The 15,422-nt window shown below is 45.2% G+C and overlaps 1 protein-coding gene across 1 annotated transcript; it reads right to left on the bottom strand.

The window, feature by feature from the left end:
- Positions 1–270: 270 nt before the first annotated feature.
- T265_05244 (hypothetical protein) lies at positions 271–14,354 on the bottom strand (the record flags this gene model as incomplete). The annotated part of the gene is made up of 8 exons (XM_009170213.1): positions 271–354; positions 4,024–4,097; positions 12,322–12,400; positions 12,613–12,744; positions 13,496–13,668; positions 13,703–13,896; positions 13,990–14,175; positions 14,320–14,354. The coding sequence occupies 8 exons, from the start codon at positions 14,352–14,354 to the stop codon at positions 271–273; spliced, it is 957 nt and encodes a 318-aa protein (XP_009168477.1).
- Positions 14,355–15,422: the final 1,068 nt, after the last annotated feature.

The raw sequence follows: 15,422 nt of genomic DNA, 5'->3' as shown, positions 1-15,422 counted from the left end.
ATTCATTTAGATTCCTTTGGAGCGTTCGGTGGTGCGAGCTTTCCCGTCGAAAGCTCAGGTAAAAATGAGTGAATCGTTCCTACCATGGATTACAAATTCCCCTCTGCGCAAGCTCTATCACCATCAGTTCAAATGGGATATATTGTGCGCGAGGAGTCCAATATGGATTGTTGATGACTTCTGGCCTTCTTAATGAACCAGACTACACATAAGACTCGAGATTTCTACGGTTTACCAACTTTAAAATGTAGGATCAGTAGCGCTCTACATTCATGAAGTGTACAGTTGATCAGTGAAGGGTAATTTCGCCTTCACCGTGTTCAAGTACAACATCATAGAGCTCATCTTAAGGCCCTGGAAACAGGTTCTGATGTTTTTAAGGAGCAGAGCCTCAACTTACCTGTCGAAAATTTAAGAGTAAGCATTTTTCCCCATCAGCTTTTGATAGGCGACAAACCTCCTTCGATCATCATTGTTTACACAGTACAGCTCATGTGGTTGGAGCGCCACTTTTTCGTAATGATCAGATAATTTGCACGTTATCTGGTCTAAAGGACGACTGCGCCAGTTGAGTCGGCTCGCCGTAACTACAGACCGTTTACATAGACAAACCCTATTCTACCTATTAGGGTTGAGTTGGAAGACAGTCATCAGTGAGCAGTATCACGAAGATATTTCAAATGTTTGGGTAGGTTTCAGTGACGTTGGTACATGACAGTTGGGAGCTGAGCGCTCATTTAAACAGGTTGCTGGAGACCATAATCGACACTGCTACATCATTCGCACTCTAGTATCCATTCAATCACTCTGGCTCTCGGTTCTTCTCCAACACATTTCTCATCTATCAATTTTCACCCTTTTCTCGGCAGTGATCAGAATAACCGTACTCGAATACATGGTTCATGGTTGAAAAAGTGAGCTGGATCGCATACATTCATCCCATGCCATATAACTGTGGTGCCCCGGTTAAAAGGTGATTGAAGAAAACTGCTTGCTGGAAGAGCGACCAAGTTGCTAAAAAGATATTGGGTGTCTACGTTACAGTAAAACTGTAGACGTTTAGTATGTTATCTGTCCAACTTCGGGACCTGCGGAGTAACCGAATTGTCGTGGTAAATACTGTTGGCATACTCAATGGCCTTCGCACAACGCTGGAGCTAACTCACACATGGATATCAGAATACCTGAAGAACCTCCAGCCGTTCCTCCGCCTTTAGATGCGGCTCCTTCACATTTCGAACACTTCTGTGTGACCCGCTTTATCCGTTTATTGTACACTTATACAAAGCATAATTGAGTGTAACAGAATAAGTAAAAAATGAAGCGCTGCTCACATGTGAGCAACTAGCCACTGTCGACAGGACGAGGTGACGCACGCAGGAATGTAAACCCTGTGTATGATTACTTAAGTCATACTTTTCTAGATTTCGCTTGAGTGTGCTAGATAGGTCAAGGGTGCAAACTTATGATATATGCATGGCATGCAAGTGGAGTTTTGAAGGCGGTGCGGTGGCACACACTACTGACAGAGCGTGTGGGTAGTGCGCGGTTAAATGTTGAAGAGTCGCCCCTGCATCTGATGGAAGGTTGGTATGGAAATTACTGAGCCACTTGGCAGTATTTGTTCATTTTTATTTAGTATCAAATAAAGTTCAGCAGGATGCTTGAGGATGTACACTTTGGGCAAATGAGGTCCCTACTTTCGTGTCTGACAGCTCGCAACCGCTAATTTCCTGTTGGTCAACGAACACCTCCGCAACCGAAGGTGCTTTTCCTTACATTAGTGAGTCGCGTACATTTGGAACGCAATCAGTAATGGAGCCCAACGAGAAACAACTTGACGCTTAGTAAAATGGATAGGTTGAATTGCACTTATTCGTATACTTCAGCGGCGGTTTGCATGCATCCACAATCAAGGTTAGGACAGAATGACGAACGGATAACATGACAAACACTACACGTAGGCCGATTAAATAAACAGAGCCAGGAAAGGCCTTCAAACCACATACTTGGTTCGATGAAAACCACCCTTTAGTTACACGTCGAAAGAACAGGGATTTCGAGCACGTCCCAAATGACCCACCCCATCTGGCTACATGCTGGACTGAAGCGAGTGAAAAGAATCAAAGTAGTTGTTCAAAGTCAGAAACGATCAAAACAGCACTCGTCTAGTGCTCTTTAGTGAAGCAGCGACGATTCAACGCTACAAACAGCTAGAATCTTTGGCTAGTCGTGACTTGCCGTGGCATGGCCGTCATTGGATCATGTCTGCAATCCTCGTACTTTTATCCAACCAAATCTGGGATCTATAGTGATTTCACTAGCCTATGCGCACGGGGTCAACTTATCCATCCGTCACCTTGCACTAACTGATTTTCAATATACGTATATAGACAATCGAAACAGTTGGCTTCAATCTATCCTGCTGTGATGTTTCTTTTTGCCCTCATGATATTCACGATAAGAACCGGATGCACGGGAAAAGGCTATCATCCCGCACGCCAGTTAACGTCTCAATATGGTAGAAGTGTTGTACACTACACATTCACCGATGGAACAGAAACTCGCTTAATTCCCGAACTATTGAGCATAACTAAACGGTTCCTTCGCGCAGGGACAACGAAAATCCGACTTGGCGAGAAAGCTGTGGCGGGTTGATTCGTTTGTATCCTAGTAAACAAGTTGTGAAATCCCGAGGTGGCAATCAGGAATCAGTCTATTCGTGGGGTCACCATAGCTACGAGCTCATGTTAATATGAAATATTCCTACCAGTGAACGAAAGAATGAGGCATCAGTAGGATAGGTTGTTTGGGAGGAATTATAAGTTGCAACTTTTCAGTTCCACGATAGTACCAAAATAGTTCTGCTCCTCTGCGGGGCCCTGTAGTTATTAGGATCTGACATCGTAGATCACCATCCCAGTCCACTGAGGCGTCTATAAAACAAAGTTACAAACCTTGAAGGAAACCACTGATGACAGAGCCCACAAGAGGTTTCGCCCTTTTTGAGTCTTATCAGATAGGCGCAGTCTCCGAGTTTTCGTAAACCAGTTCTACCTGAACCCGAAATGTATATACGTACACTGGTTTGCGTACCAATTCGGTTTTAATCGAAGACTCAACTGAATCCCAGCGGAACTTCTCGTTTATGATACTATTCAAGTCACAGATTCCCAGCACAGTGTGTCGCGTAACGTCCCATGTTTCAATTGTTACGCTTTCCGAGAAATCACAGTGTATATTTTTTTAAAGGGAACTACGCAAAAGGTTACTGAAACTCCTCGACAGTCCACAACAGGTTTCATACAACCCGGGTTCAAAAGGAATATCAGGTTGACGGAAATTCGGAGAGTGTGTCTATCTGATGAGCCCTAATAAAGTTGAATATGGCCATCGGCTGTCGAAGAGTTTCCTCCAATAAAACACTAAGGTATCTCGAGTAATGTACCGACTGAAACATGGGGGCAATCTTTGTGCAGCACATTCAGTTGAATATCTTAAACGAGAGGTCCAGCTGGGATGGACCTAAGTCTCCCGTTAAACAACCAATTTTGTGTGCAAATGGGTGCGTTTCGAGAAAGTTGGAAACCACTTTTGCTTAAACAAACGCCACAACCTGGCTTGGCGAGATATCTGACTTCTGCGGCTTGGTGAGTGGTCATGACACAGCTGGAGACGATGGGGCTAAAGAACAAACACATTAGGCGGTATCACTGCCCATGCAAATCCTCACGCTCATCACTTGTCGGTAAAAACACTTACAAACATGTATTGACGGGTAGTAGGGGTCTTATTCAAGGTACGGTGTTTGCAGCGTTTTCCCCTCTACATAAACGAGGATAGTTAGAAAGAGTATTAAGCCAGGCTGGAAGTGGGTGTCTCCTTGGATCCACAAGACTGAATGATGCAAAAGGCACGTTGTACAGGGAGGAAGCTTTATTACACGGGTGTGAAGATTTCTTACACTTTTTCTTTGCACGCTGTAACAAAATGCATATTAGGACAGTTAGAAAACAAACATACCGGTTCGTCGGACAGTTCTGTATGCTCCGGCTCCCTTGGAGAACCACTATCTGATTCTAATTCAGCTGTACTGACTGGAAAAGAAACGAAGAAGCATTCATCGGAAAGCCATACTATCCAACTGGAAGTATTTCGTTCAACAAGAATGAAAACTGGCGAATTGGTTCACCGATTTACCAGCCTAATCTGCTGACCGGATCGACTGATCCTTACTTCATCGATTAGCGACGCTTATTGGACGCGTAAAGTGTTGGGGCGACAGATCAAGTAACTCCAAACCACGACAGACTGCCACTTGGTTTAGCAACATGAACTTTTTTATTTTTTGTCCAACAAAGAAATATCTATTACAAGCACGGAATACGATTCTTGATGCATCACAACGGGCAGTCAAATGAGCGAACGGTGAGCTCCACGTTTCAGTGCCACGTGCGATCTGAATTAGTTTAACTGTTGACGGAACGCGTAAAACCAGAAACGTTCGCTCAATAATTCTTTCATTCGCATTCCATTTCATTCATCGGCTACGGACAGAAGAAGTCAGTTGCGTAAACACAGTGAATGTGGTGAAATATTGGTAGCTCGGGTAAGTTTATTGGTTGATGATCAGGTGGCCTCTTCGAGGAATTAATGCCAAGCGCCCCACTCGTCGGTTCAGTGGTGTAGTGGTTATCACGTCCGCCTCACACGCGGAAGGTCCCCGGTTCGAGCCCGGGCTGAACCAGCTTTTCCCCCATTCAAACAGACCGGAGATTTGCTGCAAGGGATCCGTGATCCCTTCTACGCCCACTTTAGCGCCTAGGGGACGTGTAAGTCGATCCTCCCACAAGGATACTTCACTATCCTGTTCATTTATCTGTAATGAGATAGATAATCTTTGGGACAGAAGCGTCTAGAGCATACTACGATGTTCCTTGGAGAGCAGCGGTATTTCCGGTTAGTTCAGACGATGTTGTATTGACGCATGAGTCAGGAGAACAAAGACCACCCAATTAGGGTGGTCCATATATGGATACTGATCTAACATGCACAGAAGTCTAGTGCTTTGACCAGGGTTGACTGGCAAATGCGATCAGGATGTCAGTCACTTATAAGGACGCGCCACGCAAGTTTCAATCGGAAATGTTAGTACTGTGGATATCAACTGATGTTATGGTATGGAGTACCAATATACCGCCATTCACTGCCCATCATCATGTGACAAACGGGGCAATATAGGCTGAATAAATTCCGACTACTTGTGAGTAGTCTGTCAGTGACGGAAAGCAAGCGCTTGTTCGAGAGGCATAAAAAATTTTGGTATCGTGTTAAACAGACAAAATGGCACAATTGTTGAATATAATAGCAGTTATTTAGTTGAATTGCATGAAAAAAATGGCTGAATCACCTTAACTCGCACGGTAAAAAAATGGCTGAATCACCTTAACTCGCACGGTAGTGAGCACAGCGGTTCAACTTCGTTACGCCGGCAACGTCTTTTTTCAAGTGCCCCTAACCGGAGTCGGTGGCACAGGTCCTGAGCGTCAGGTCCTTCTTTCGACGAAACGATAGATGGGTATCACAAGATGGAACAGACGCACAATACGTCACTAGGTCGGAACTTTTAATTCCCAATATGCAGGTTATATAGTGAAGAGGCTCAGTAGGGCACCTTCAGGGATTAGATCGGTGTCTCTGTGGCGTCAAAATAAACTGAGCGATGTAGGAATGTGTGGCACCAACAAACGGCAAGGGATACTGGGCTAACACTGTCCCATCCAAATATACTTAACCAAGTTTTTGAGTGGTAACAGAGTGTGACAGTAACATTCGAGAGAGCTCATTGCGCTACATGCAATCGATTGGAGTAAAGCGTCCATATGGATCTCTATCTGGGTGTTAGCGTGCCCAGTCAAACTTTTCATGTAATATGTTCATCGCGACGGATGTGGTAGCGGACCTAATCTTGTTGGGTAATCTTGGAGCATTCATACAATCACAGATTTTATGTTTAATAGAACACAAAACCAGGGATTAAAATTTCGCTGTGCCTCTCCAATGAAAGAGAAAGAAACAAGTGACGTATGAGTTATGGGAACCAAACAGTGTCGGTGATAGAAGTGATAAAAGGAAGTTGCGGGAGGACATTTTTTGTAAGAGTGAGCAGGTGCCGGAAGACGAGAGATAACGGAATTACCAATAGGGAATAGCTACGTGATTTTTGTCAAGACCGAATTTCGAATGAGGGAATCTCACGGCTTATCTCTTCCGTTTATTTAAGCTTGCTGATGGAATCCGGAGCATCTACATTCCACAATCCCACCTAGACGATGACTTAAGCAGCATACAGCCCATTGAGACTAAATTCTGTGAAATTTGCTGCAGGTCTCATCAGTGGACACTACGCAAATGAAGGTAGCTGGTAGCCTTAATTTTGACAAACGGAAATTTCCTAATCCATGACTGTCGTTGGGTTCCGAAGCTACCTCCAAAGGCCCTAAAACCAACCAACCGACAATATCGTATTTGTCAGGCCCTGATTGCTGTCACATCTTTTCAAAATCAATATAAATCAGCTGTGTAGATAGCCATTCTGATTCAGATGGCTAGAAGAGCAGTTGGTTAGCACTCGACAGTGTTTCAGGAATGCGTTGCATCACCTTGATAACAATGAAAACGTGAATGGTTGATAGTGTGCTGTCCAAAGTGGTCACCTTTCTGTAGAATTAAAGAACAGAAAGAATGGTGCAAACGGTCAGGTGGTAAATATGCTTCGCAACAGAAGTAAACGGCTGCTCAAAACAGTGACGTGTAATCGCACTCTTTTCCGGTGATGTGATTTCGGATCCTTCTAGAATACACGGCAGCAACTTTCAGTAGGTTGAGAATAGAGAACAGTCAACCAAGCAATGAAAGATTACTAAAATCAGTAAAAGCGATATTTCGAATATCGTGCCGACCGAAATGGGGCAGATTTGTGGAATACATTTAGTTCAAGAATATCACAAACGAGAGATTCAGCTGAGTCTCTTGTTAGAAGCAAATTAATTTGCAAATGGGTGCGTTTCGCGAGTCGCACACAAGTTGGGTTCAAGTGGAACATAAGGTTGACGAAAACTCAGTGACTCCACCCCAAGAGAGACCAAACCGCTCGCAGGCTGTGCAAGAGGTCCCGGCAACACTGTGAGCATATTCGTTCAAAAAAAGCAGTTCAGTTGGCCTACTTACCGCCATATATCACAACTGTAACTTACAAACCTTGGATAAAACGGAGCCGGGTGGCAATCGAGTTCACAGGAAAATAAGTACAGTGTAGATTCCGAAGGAGAAGCACTGGAGAAATAGAACAGACACTATGCAGTAAGACGGGGCAGGAAACGATAGATCCACGACTGAATTCACACCCAATACAACAGTGAATTTCCATGTAATTCATACCAACAGTGGGATGAGATGGCTCAAGTGGTTAGAGCGCGAATTTACTGACCGGAAGGTCCGCGGTTAGAACCAGACCTCTGCCTCTCGACTTCCCCTGTCCAGGCTTGGGCAATCTAGCAGTATCCCAGCCCTCGTGCTTCATTTGGGTGGCATGACAGCTAGGCACCAAAAGAGTGTTACAGCTGAGTGAATAAATTATGCAGTAAGACGCAGACCGGTTGGAGTTCCCCGTTTGGCACGAATGTCTACGGTATATGGTGCTGGAAGATTCAATTGCCAGGATGACATTTAGCACGTCTTTTTATGCTGTGGGTGATTGATGTTCTGCCAACATGATCACCGGGCATGCTCGCTGACGCATGCGATATATGCATATGACCAGTGGTAGTCAGCGTGAAATGTCGCCCACAACAACCGAGAAGTTGCACGTTCGAAACGCCCTGGAGTTTCGTGGATGAAACAGTTGTGCAGTACTTCTGGGCTTCTCAGCATAAATTGGCTTCAATTAAAGTATGGAATCTCCATTGAAAATTTCCAAATCTCTTCGTCCTACCAATCTAAGTTATACTTAGAAAAAAACTAAAGGTGAACTGCGTTTTGTTCGACGACCACCAGTTTGTACCCCGAGTAAGACGCCTGAGGTAGTTCGGCATGTGTTTCATACCTTCAAACTGCAGTCTTCAAGATTTCCAGTCCCCGTGAGCCCTTTTGAAACTTAGAGATGAAGAGGTCGATTTTGTGTGTCAGTTATCATGTCTTGACAGCTACGTAAGCTACGACTGTACTGCGAAGTTAATGCACACAATTAGCACAGTCTCGGTGACAATGGTGAACTTGTCTTCCGTAGCATCAGAAACAAATCTCACAACGCTTATACAAAGTGACTGTGAAAACAGTCAAACTTCATGGTTGTGAAACTTTGACCCTGCGATCTGATGACCCTAAACGCCTCTAAACAAGTGACCATAAATGCTTTCGCAGGATAGCAGGAGTTAGCTAGTTGCACATAAGGAAGTACTTAAAGACGAAGTAGAATCACTGAGGCAGTAAATGAAATCAATCAGCTTAAGATAGTTGGGACATACAACACTTGAGCGCGACCACCGCCTGCCAAAGAAGGCAGTTTTTTATCCCGAGCCCATCCTAACCAAAGATTCGAGGCCACGACGTGGCCGCGCGAAATGAGAGCGTTTACAATCGAGTTGCATGCCGTGGGGCCTTCTCGCCTACCAAGTGATCGGTCCCGCAGTAGTTGGAACCTTGAAAATAGGGGACTTAGATGACCTAAGTGGTTGTCAGAATCTAACATGGCTAACTAGCTATATTTTGTCTGCTGTTGTACGCTTGGCTCTTGTTGGAGTAGGTTCGAAAAGGGCTTGCATGTCGATCCCACTGATGAAATCTTACTACGATATGGTGCTCACGTGTGTTGCCTAGTTGCTGTGATAGAGTACAGACATCCTTTTAAGGACATCTTTCCCTAAAAGCTTACGACTTTTTCACCAGGTTCTCACCCTTTTCCTTTCAACACTTTACTAGTGCACGCTTTCTTCTTGGCCGTATAGTGACTCAGCACCATTATTCACAACTTGTATACTGCTACCTATGATGACGGAAAGTGGTAACAATGAGGTCTGGCCGATAACGAAATTTACCTAGATTTTTAATCGAGCCACGGACCCAGCTGCAACAACCGGAAGATTGACTACGACTGATGACTGAAGTACGTAAACTGCCACGCCATATTATCGTGGGGAATAGTCTGGAACAATAGTGGAAGGAGTAAGAGCACTTCAGACGTCACCCCGCTCTGCGACAGTACAGTGCAACAGCCACAATAGTGTTGATATTGGTAGTCCATGCGGAACGTTCCAGACTGCCAGTTAATCCCTGTTTATGATGTGGAGTGAACTTCAAAAAATTGGTCACAAGAAATGTTACACACTACTGGTATTGCTGCCTGTTAGGATACAGATAGGTGGTGATATGGATCAACATTAGGCTCTGTGCGTCACGATACTCATCCATTTCTCCCGATTTGACGGAGTTGGAGGCTTTCTAAGTCAACCGGTTGGAGTTCGTTATCCGGACTCCAAGGACCTCAGACAATCTGGAAAGAAACTGACAGCACGAGCACCACTGACATCAAGTAGCCGCCATTTCTTACGATGTCTTTAGCCAAGCGCAGGGAGAGCCACAGAAACCCCTTCCTGGAAGGTGTACTGCACCAACAACACCAAAACTCCAGATCTTTCACACCCTTCTGCCAAGTCACAAGCTGTCCACCTCGAAGTGCTCACTATTCTGAAGGAGGTACGGAGAACAACACTCGTCTCGGCGGACGGTGTTTCTGCATTCGTAGCACATGACTGAGCCACCGTATTCGATAGTGATGGATGTTCTCAACGATGGATGTACCCGCTGCACAACCAAATACTCGTTTTCTAATCACCTCATTACTGGTCCGTTGACGCCATCCAAAAACAGGCATCGGCGGTCAAAAACCTGAAAACGCTTGACATCTATACACAGTCCACGTTTCGCAGTTACACCAACACAGCCCTTACTGTAGCCTAATACACACGACTCTTAAGATCAAGTGAGATGCCTTCTTGACGTCACAAGTGACGCAAATGAACAAACATGATTTCAGCCGTTGAGAGTCTTGCAATGACTTCATCAGACACACTTCCATCAGAGCTAACACAACTACCGGGGTATGTAAAGTTTCCCACAATTTCCAGAGACTTTTTTTTTGAATTGTAAGGGATATGTTTGGGGACTGCAAGTTCTGAAGCATGACTTGGCACTTTGAAAGTGACATGCGCATGCAGAAAGGTGGGTGGTATGCCGGTGATCAGTCTATTCAACAGGGATTGCGCCTCGTCTTGGTCTTCAAAAGTGAGGGCAATGTCGTCCGCGTACTTCAGATCGACAAGGTCCTCACGAGCAACAAGCGGGACACCGGGGTTTTGAAGACCTTCCGGCGTTCGCCTCATTGTTTCATTGAAAACGAAGTTGAACAAGAACGATGGTTTATTGATGATCCAATGATTGTCAATCCTTGGGAGCTGGAGCTCCAAACTAACAAAAGCAAGAATAACGATAAGCAGTTGTTATAAGCCTTGAAGTTCAAAGATCGTAATGGCTACACTGTCCAACTGTCCTTCCCGTGGTCCTTGCGGTCGGTCGTGTACACGTTGAAGGCACAGCCACGAACAAAAGCCGAGTGACCAGAGAGACCTGATTCTCAATGAAGCTCCGTGATCAACTCTGACAACCAATACGTTCTTGCAACAACGTAGGGTACAGCGCAAGCTGGGTCTATACGTTCACTGAATGCTGGAATGAATACTTCCCGACATTTGAGAAAGGTAGTAAACGAGTACTGCGCAGATAACCGACCCCTAAAATATTCTAATCAAAAATCGAATAAATGGTTCAGCTGTAGCACCCTTTCGGTGCCTAAGTGCCATGCAAACGGAAGGATGTAGAATGGCCGGGATACTGCCAGGATACCAAAATCTAGACAGGAGCAGTCGAGATGCTAGAATCACGAACCTTCCGATCCGTATGCTGGCGCCTAAACCACTGAGCTACCTAATGCCCGGCTACAAACCAGAATCCAGTCCCTGGTACCAAATACACGTATTAGGTTTGCCGTAGTGGGTTAGTGGGTGATTTCATCCAGAGTAGTTGCATTTGCCCTTAGTAAAACAGATAGAAGGGCATTCGTCACATGGGTTTTCGCATTCTCGAATAATGAGGTAGCACACATTCTATAAACCTATAAGTCATCTTGGCCTACGCCTAAAAACCACCTGTGGATTACTACACAAGGAGTATATTCTATACTGCGAACGTGACGCCCCATCCTGGTTAAAGCGGGCGATTCGAACACTCGCACATATCTGAGAGAATAACTCGCCAAATTACCCAGAAATCCGACCCCAATGAGTACGTCCAATCACTTTGGTGGATCTGTTGTTCTCTTTAACGCGTGCTTCTAGAACCACACCAGACATCTGCTTATATTGTACTCAAATGACGAATGAGCAACCAGTCAAATGGATCACATTTTCAAATTATCGTGACGGGTTTCCTGTAGAATGTTGAAGGTCATAAAGAGGACTCACACCAGTGAACGTCTCAATGTACTTAAGTCCTCGTAGAGGTTGATTTGAGATGTGGCTCAATACAGACCCACTAAACATTGCAAATGTTTCCAGTCTGTCTGGAATATGTCACTGGGCACGAGATTGAATCGCAGAACCGCAGCGATCTACTAACAGCTTAGTGTTCAAAAAGAATGAATTTCTAACTTTAAACTAAACTTCGGATTAACAAAGCATACACCTGTTTATGACGTTAGATATCATTTCCACCTCTGCAGCAACTTTGCCGCTTGCAGGCTAGCTCCTTTCTGGTTAAGTTGTCCACAAACCTACAAAGATCGCCCCCGATCGCCAGCGGGGGCAACTGTTAATTTCCTCGAGAGTACGCTGCAGTAAGCTAATTATCCGGGTAGCGAATACAGATAGTTCATATACAGAGTTAGTAAGGGTATTTGTTACTCGGTTATGGGTTGATATTTGAGTTTGAGTATACCGGCAATCCTGCGGTCCGTTTACAGCATTCCATTCAGACTGTCGTTTAATATTGCGGACGGAATTATGATGTTTGTATGTGGCAGGAAGAGAGCGAACTTCACACAATTGAAGGCCGACAAGACAATCCCGGGAAAAACGGTACCTACCTGAACCCGATATAAAAGTTTATTGGGTTCGATAGATACGGAACCGAGGAGGTAAGTGTGAGGGACGATTACGGTAAATAAAAACGAAACATAACTAACAAACGGAGCACAAAATTTCGACTTACTCCCGTTGGATTCCTTGAAATAGGATGCGTTCTTGTACTTCCCCGAGGTAGGAGCAAATTCAGTTCCGGATTCTTTGCACTGAAGATCTGAAGTAATAAGCACGGAGAATTAAAACTTCACGTTACATTTTCCTAAAGCTTGCTGAAACTTTCTTCCTCTGAAGTGACGAATCAAGTGATCCACATCTTTGTTTATATACCGCCAGGTTAGTTTGCAGAACAGTTGATTTCTGAGGCGGATATTCTCAATACGGTTATCATTACTTACAAATGAGCCTTTGATGAACTGACATCGACAATGTAATCCTTGTGATTCTCCAGCAATTTGTTCGCGCATGCGCGGCGAAACTTCACGCCACAGAGGTAACGGGATATCACATCGTAGTCAAATGGCATCTCATGTCCAGTATACAAACATTTGATCTGCAAATATGGGAAAGGATGGAAAACTTACTCGGTTACGATCAGGAAGAATGACAAGTGATTCGGAGCTTTGCAAAAGTTCCTCTAGTCTGCTGTCCATCAGACTGCCGTTTTCACCTGCAAAATATCAAGAAAACCGCTTATCATTCCGAATTTTGCGCGGATTTGCTAAGGAGAGAGTGGCCGAATCCTGTCACTCAAGTTCAAATCGAACGTCGTTCGATTCAGTTTAGTTTGTCAGCTATAAGCCATATACCAAGGGTACTTTGGTTTCAGATGCAAAAATTTCGGTCACCAGAAAATAAGACAAACTTGGAAACATATCTTTTAGCTATGCACTGAATTCGGCAGCACGATCAGTTCGTAGTGTACATAGCCCCGGATGAATGTGAAATGGGGCAACTAAGCACTGAAAGGAAGAGCTGTGATACAGGAGTGTCACTGGCTGTGTACCTGAGCCACGTCTACCAGTACGATAAAGCATTGATGGGTTTAGTCCTGGAGTCCCCAGTCTGGGAGGCGGAGGTTGTCAACCCGACTGGGTTTACTGGCCACTACTATCATACTCAGTTCCCAGGAGTGCGTATCCTGACCGGCGTAACCTATGAAGCATGAGTAACTCACTCATCATGGGAGAGTACAATCTTCCTAAATCGTCTGGCGTACGCCGGCATTGCTAATACAACGATCCCAGATACGGATAGTCAAACAGTGCGTACAGCGGTAAAAAAAAGTTGGCCAGCTGTAGTACCCATTCGGTGCCTAACTGTCGTGCCACCAGAAGGTGGCACGAGGGCTTGGATACTGCCAGCCTGCTGAAGCCCAGACAGGGGAAGTCAAGAGGCAGAGGTCGGGTTCGAACCACGGATCTTTCGGTCAGTGAATCCGCGCTCCAAACACAACGCCATCTCGCCCCAACATTAACTGCGCGATTGGACCATTTCCGCCGGTCATTAACCATTGGTGAGTTGAGTTCCGGGGTCCACATCCAGAGAGGCAGCAGTTGCCGACACGAGTAAGTTTACTGGCTGGTGTTTTCGTATTTCGTTACCACGTCGTACACTGTTCACACATCGGTCGCTTCCATTCAGCGCGGGGATGAGAAAAAAGAATTCTGAGGCAAATGGTCTTCTAGCATGCAGAGTACATGTCCTAACCAGCGTGAAGTGAGTGATTCATCTATCGTGGGAGAGTTTCTTCATCGTGAGACCATCTGGCATTACTAATCCGATGTTTCCAGCAGACCTGACCAATGCATTGGAGACCTCGGTGACCAAACAGTGACATCTTCCGTATGTCCTGTGCACGTACCGACCACGTTTCTGATCCATGAAGTAGTATGGATCGCACCATTGCAGTGCAAACTCTGCCCTGATGGACAAACTGACGTCACTTCGGCGCCATGGGTGTTGAAGGTTGGAAAAAGCTAGCCTGGCCTTTCCGATTCGAGAAATAATCTCAACTCCAGCCAATCAACCGCAACTTGTACAGCTGCCCAGGCAAACAAATTTATCTACTACGTCGATTGGCCCGCCTGCAAGCACAAGATGTGGGTTTGATCCAGCCCAGTCTTACAGCGGTACTTTACACTTTGCAGATGGTAAGCGCATGCCAAACCGTGCGGTAGAGCTATTTAGGTTATTTAAAATCGTCCGCATTTGGGAAGGGTCTGAACCAAGGATAGCAATAAGGTCCGCATACACAATGTCTGTAAAGAAACGTCCGGGGAGCATTTCGACTCCCGAGGTTTCGGAGGCGGGCAGAGAAATTGCAAAGTTGAAGGGTGAAGGTGAGAGAGGATGGTCTTATATTTCACCGTGGTGAACTCAATCGAAAGCTTCCCGTATACTCGTACGGGTCCACGAGAGTTCACATACAGTGCCCTCATGAGGGATATAAATATGGAAGGGATACCTCAATTCTCAAACACCGTCAGTCTCGCACTATCAACAGAATCAAAGAAGGCTTTCAAATAAAGAATGACCAACATGGGACGTCTGAAGGAGTGGTGCTGTTCAAGAATGTGTCCCAAGGCAAAGATATGGTCGATACATCATCAACCAGAGCAAAACCTAGCTTGATTCTCACGAATGCTTCTCTCCCGATAACCCACCAACCATCACAAAGTAATGCCAGAGAGCACCTTAAATGTGACGGGCACCAGGCTGATTCCACGATAATTTTCACAAGACGTTCTTTTGCCATTTCTAAAGACTGGAATGACGGTCGAGCAGCTCTATTCGGCTAGTGTTCAGTTTTCGTTCCAAATCTTCCGTAGTATGGTTGTCAGACTTGACCAGGGTCCCGCTACCTTTGAAGAGCGCGGGGTGCAGACTATCAAAGCCAGGGGCTTTATTGAACTTCATGATTGCTATCTCATACTGGATTTCGATTGCTGATAGTAGGTGGGTATTGATGTTCCATTCGGACCCGCTCGGTTCCTCCCGCGGTTGCATTAGAGGAGGCCATATGAGCTGTTCTTTGATGCGCTCAGCCCACCAATGAAGACAACGAGTAAGGGAGTTGTCTTTTGCACATATTGTTTCACTGGTACTTGCCTTCTTTTGACCGGTTGGTCAAATAATTTCAAATATAGCGCGGCTGTTGCCTGCAGCGAAAGCCTCCATCTCCTGGGCCTTCGTAACCCATCAGCTTATCTGCCATCAAATAATTTCAAA

Source organism: Opisthorchis viverrini (genome assembly GCF_000715545.1).
Source record: "Opisthorchis viverrini unplaced genomic scaffold opera_v5_97, whole genome shotgun sequence".
NCBI classification, from domain to species: Eukaryota; Metazoa; Platyhelminthes; class Trematoda; order Opisthorchiida; family Opisthorchiidae; genus Opisthorchis; species Opisthorchis viverrini.
Note: the sequence above shows the minus strand (reverse complement) of the source record. Positions and strands in the feature narration are given on the sequence as shown.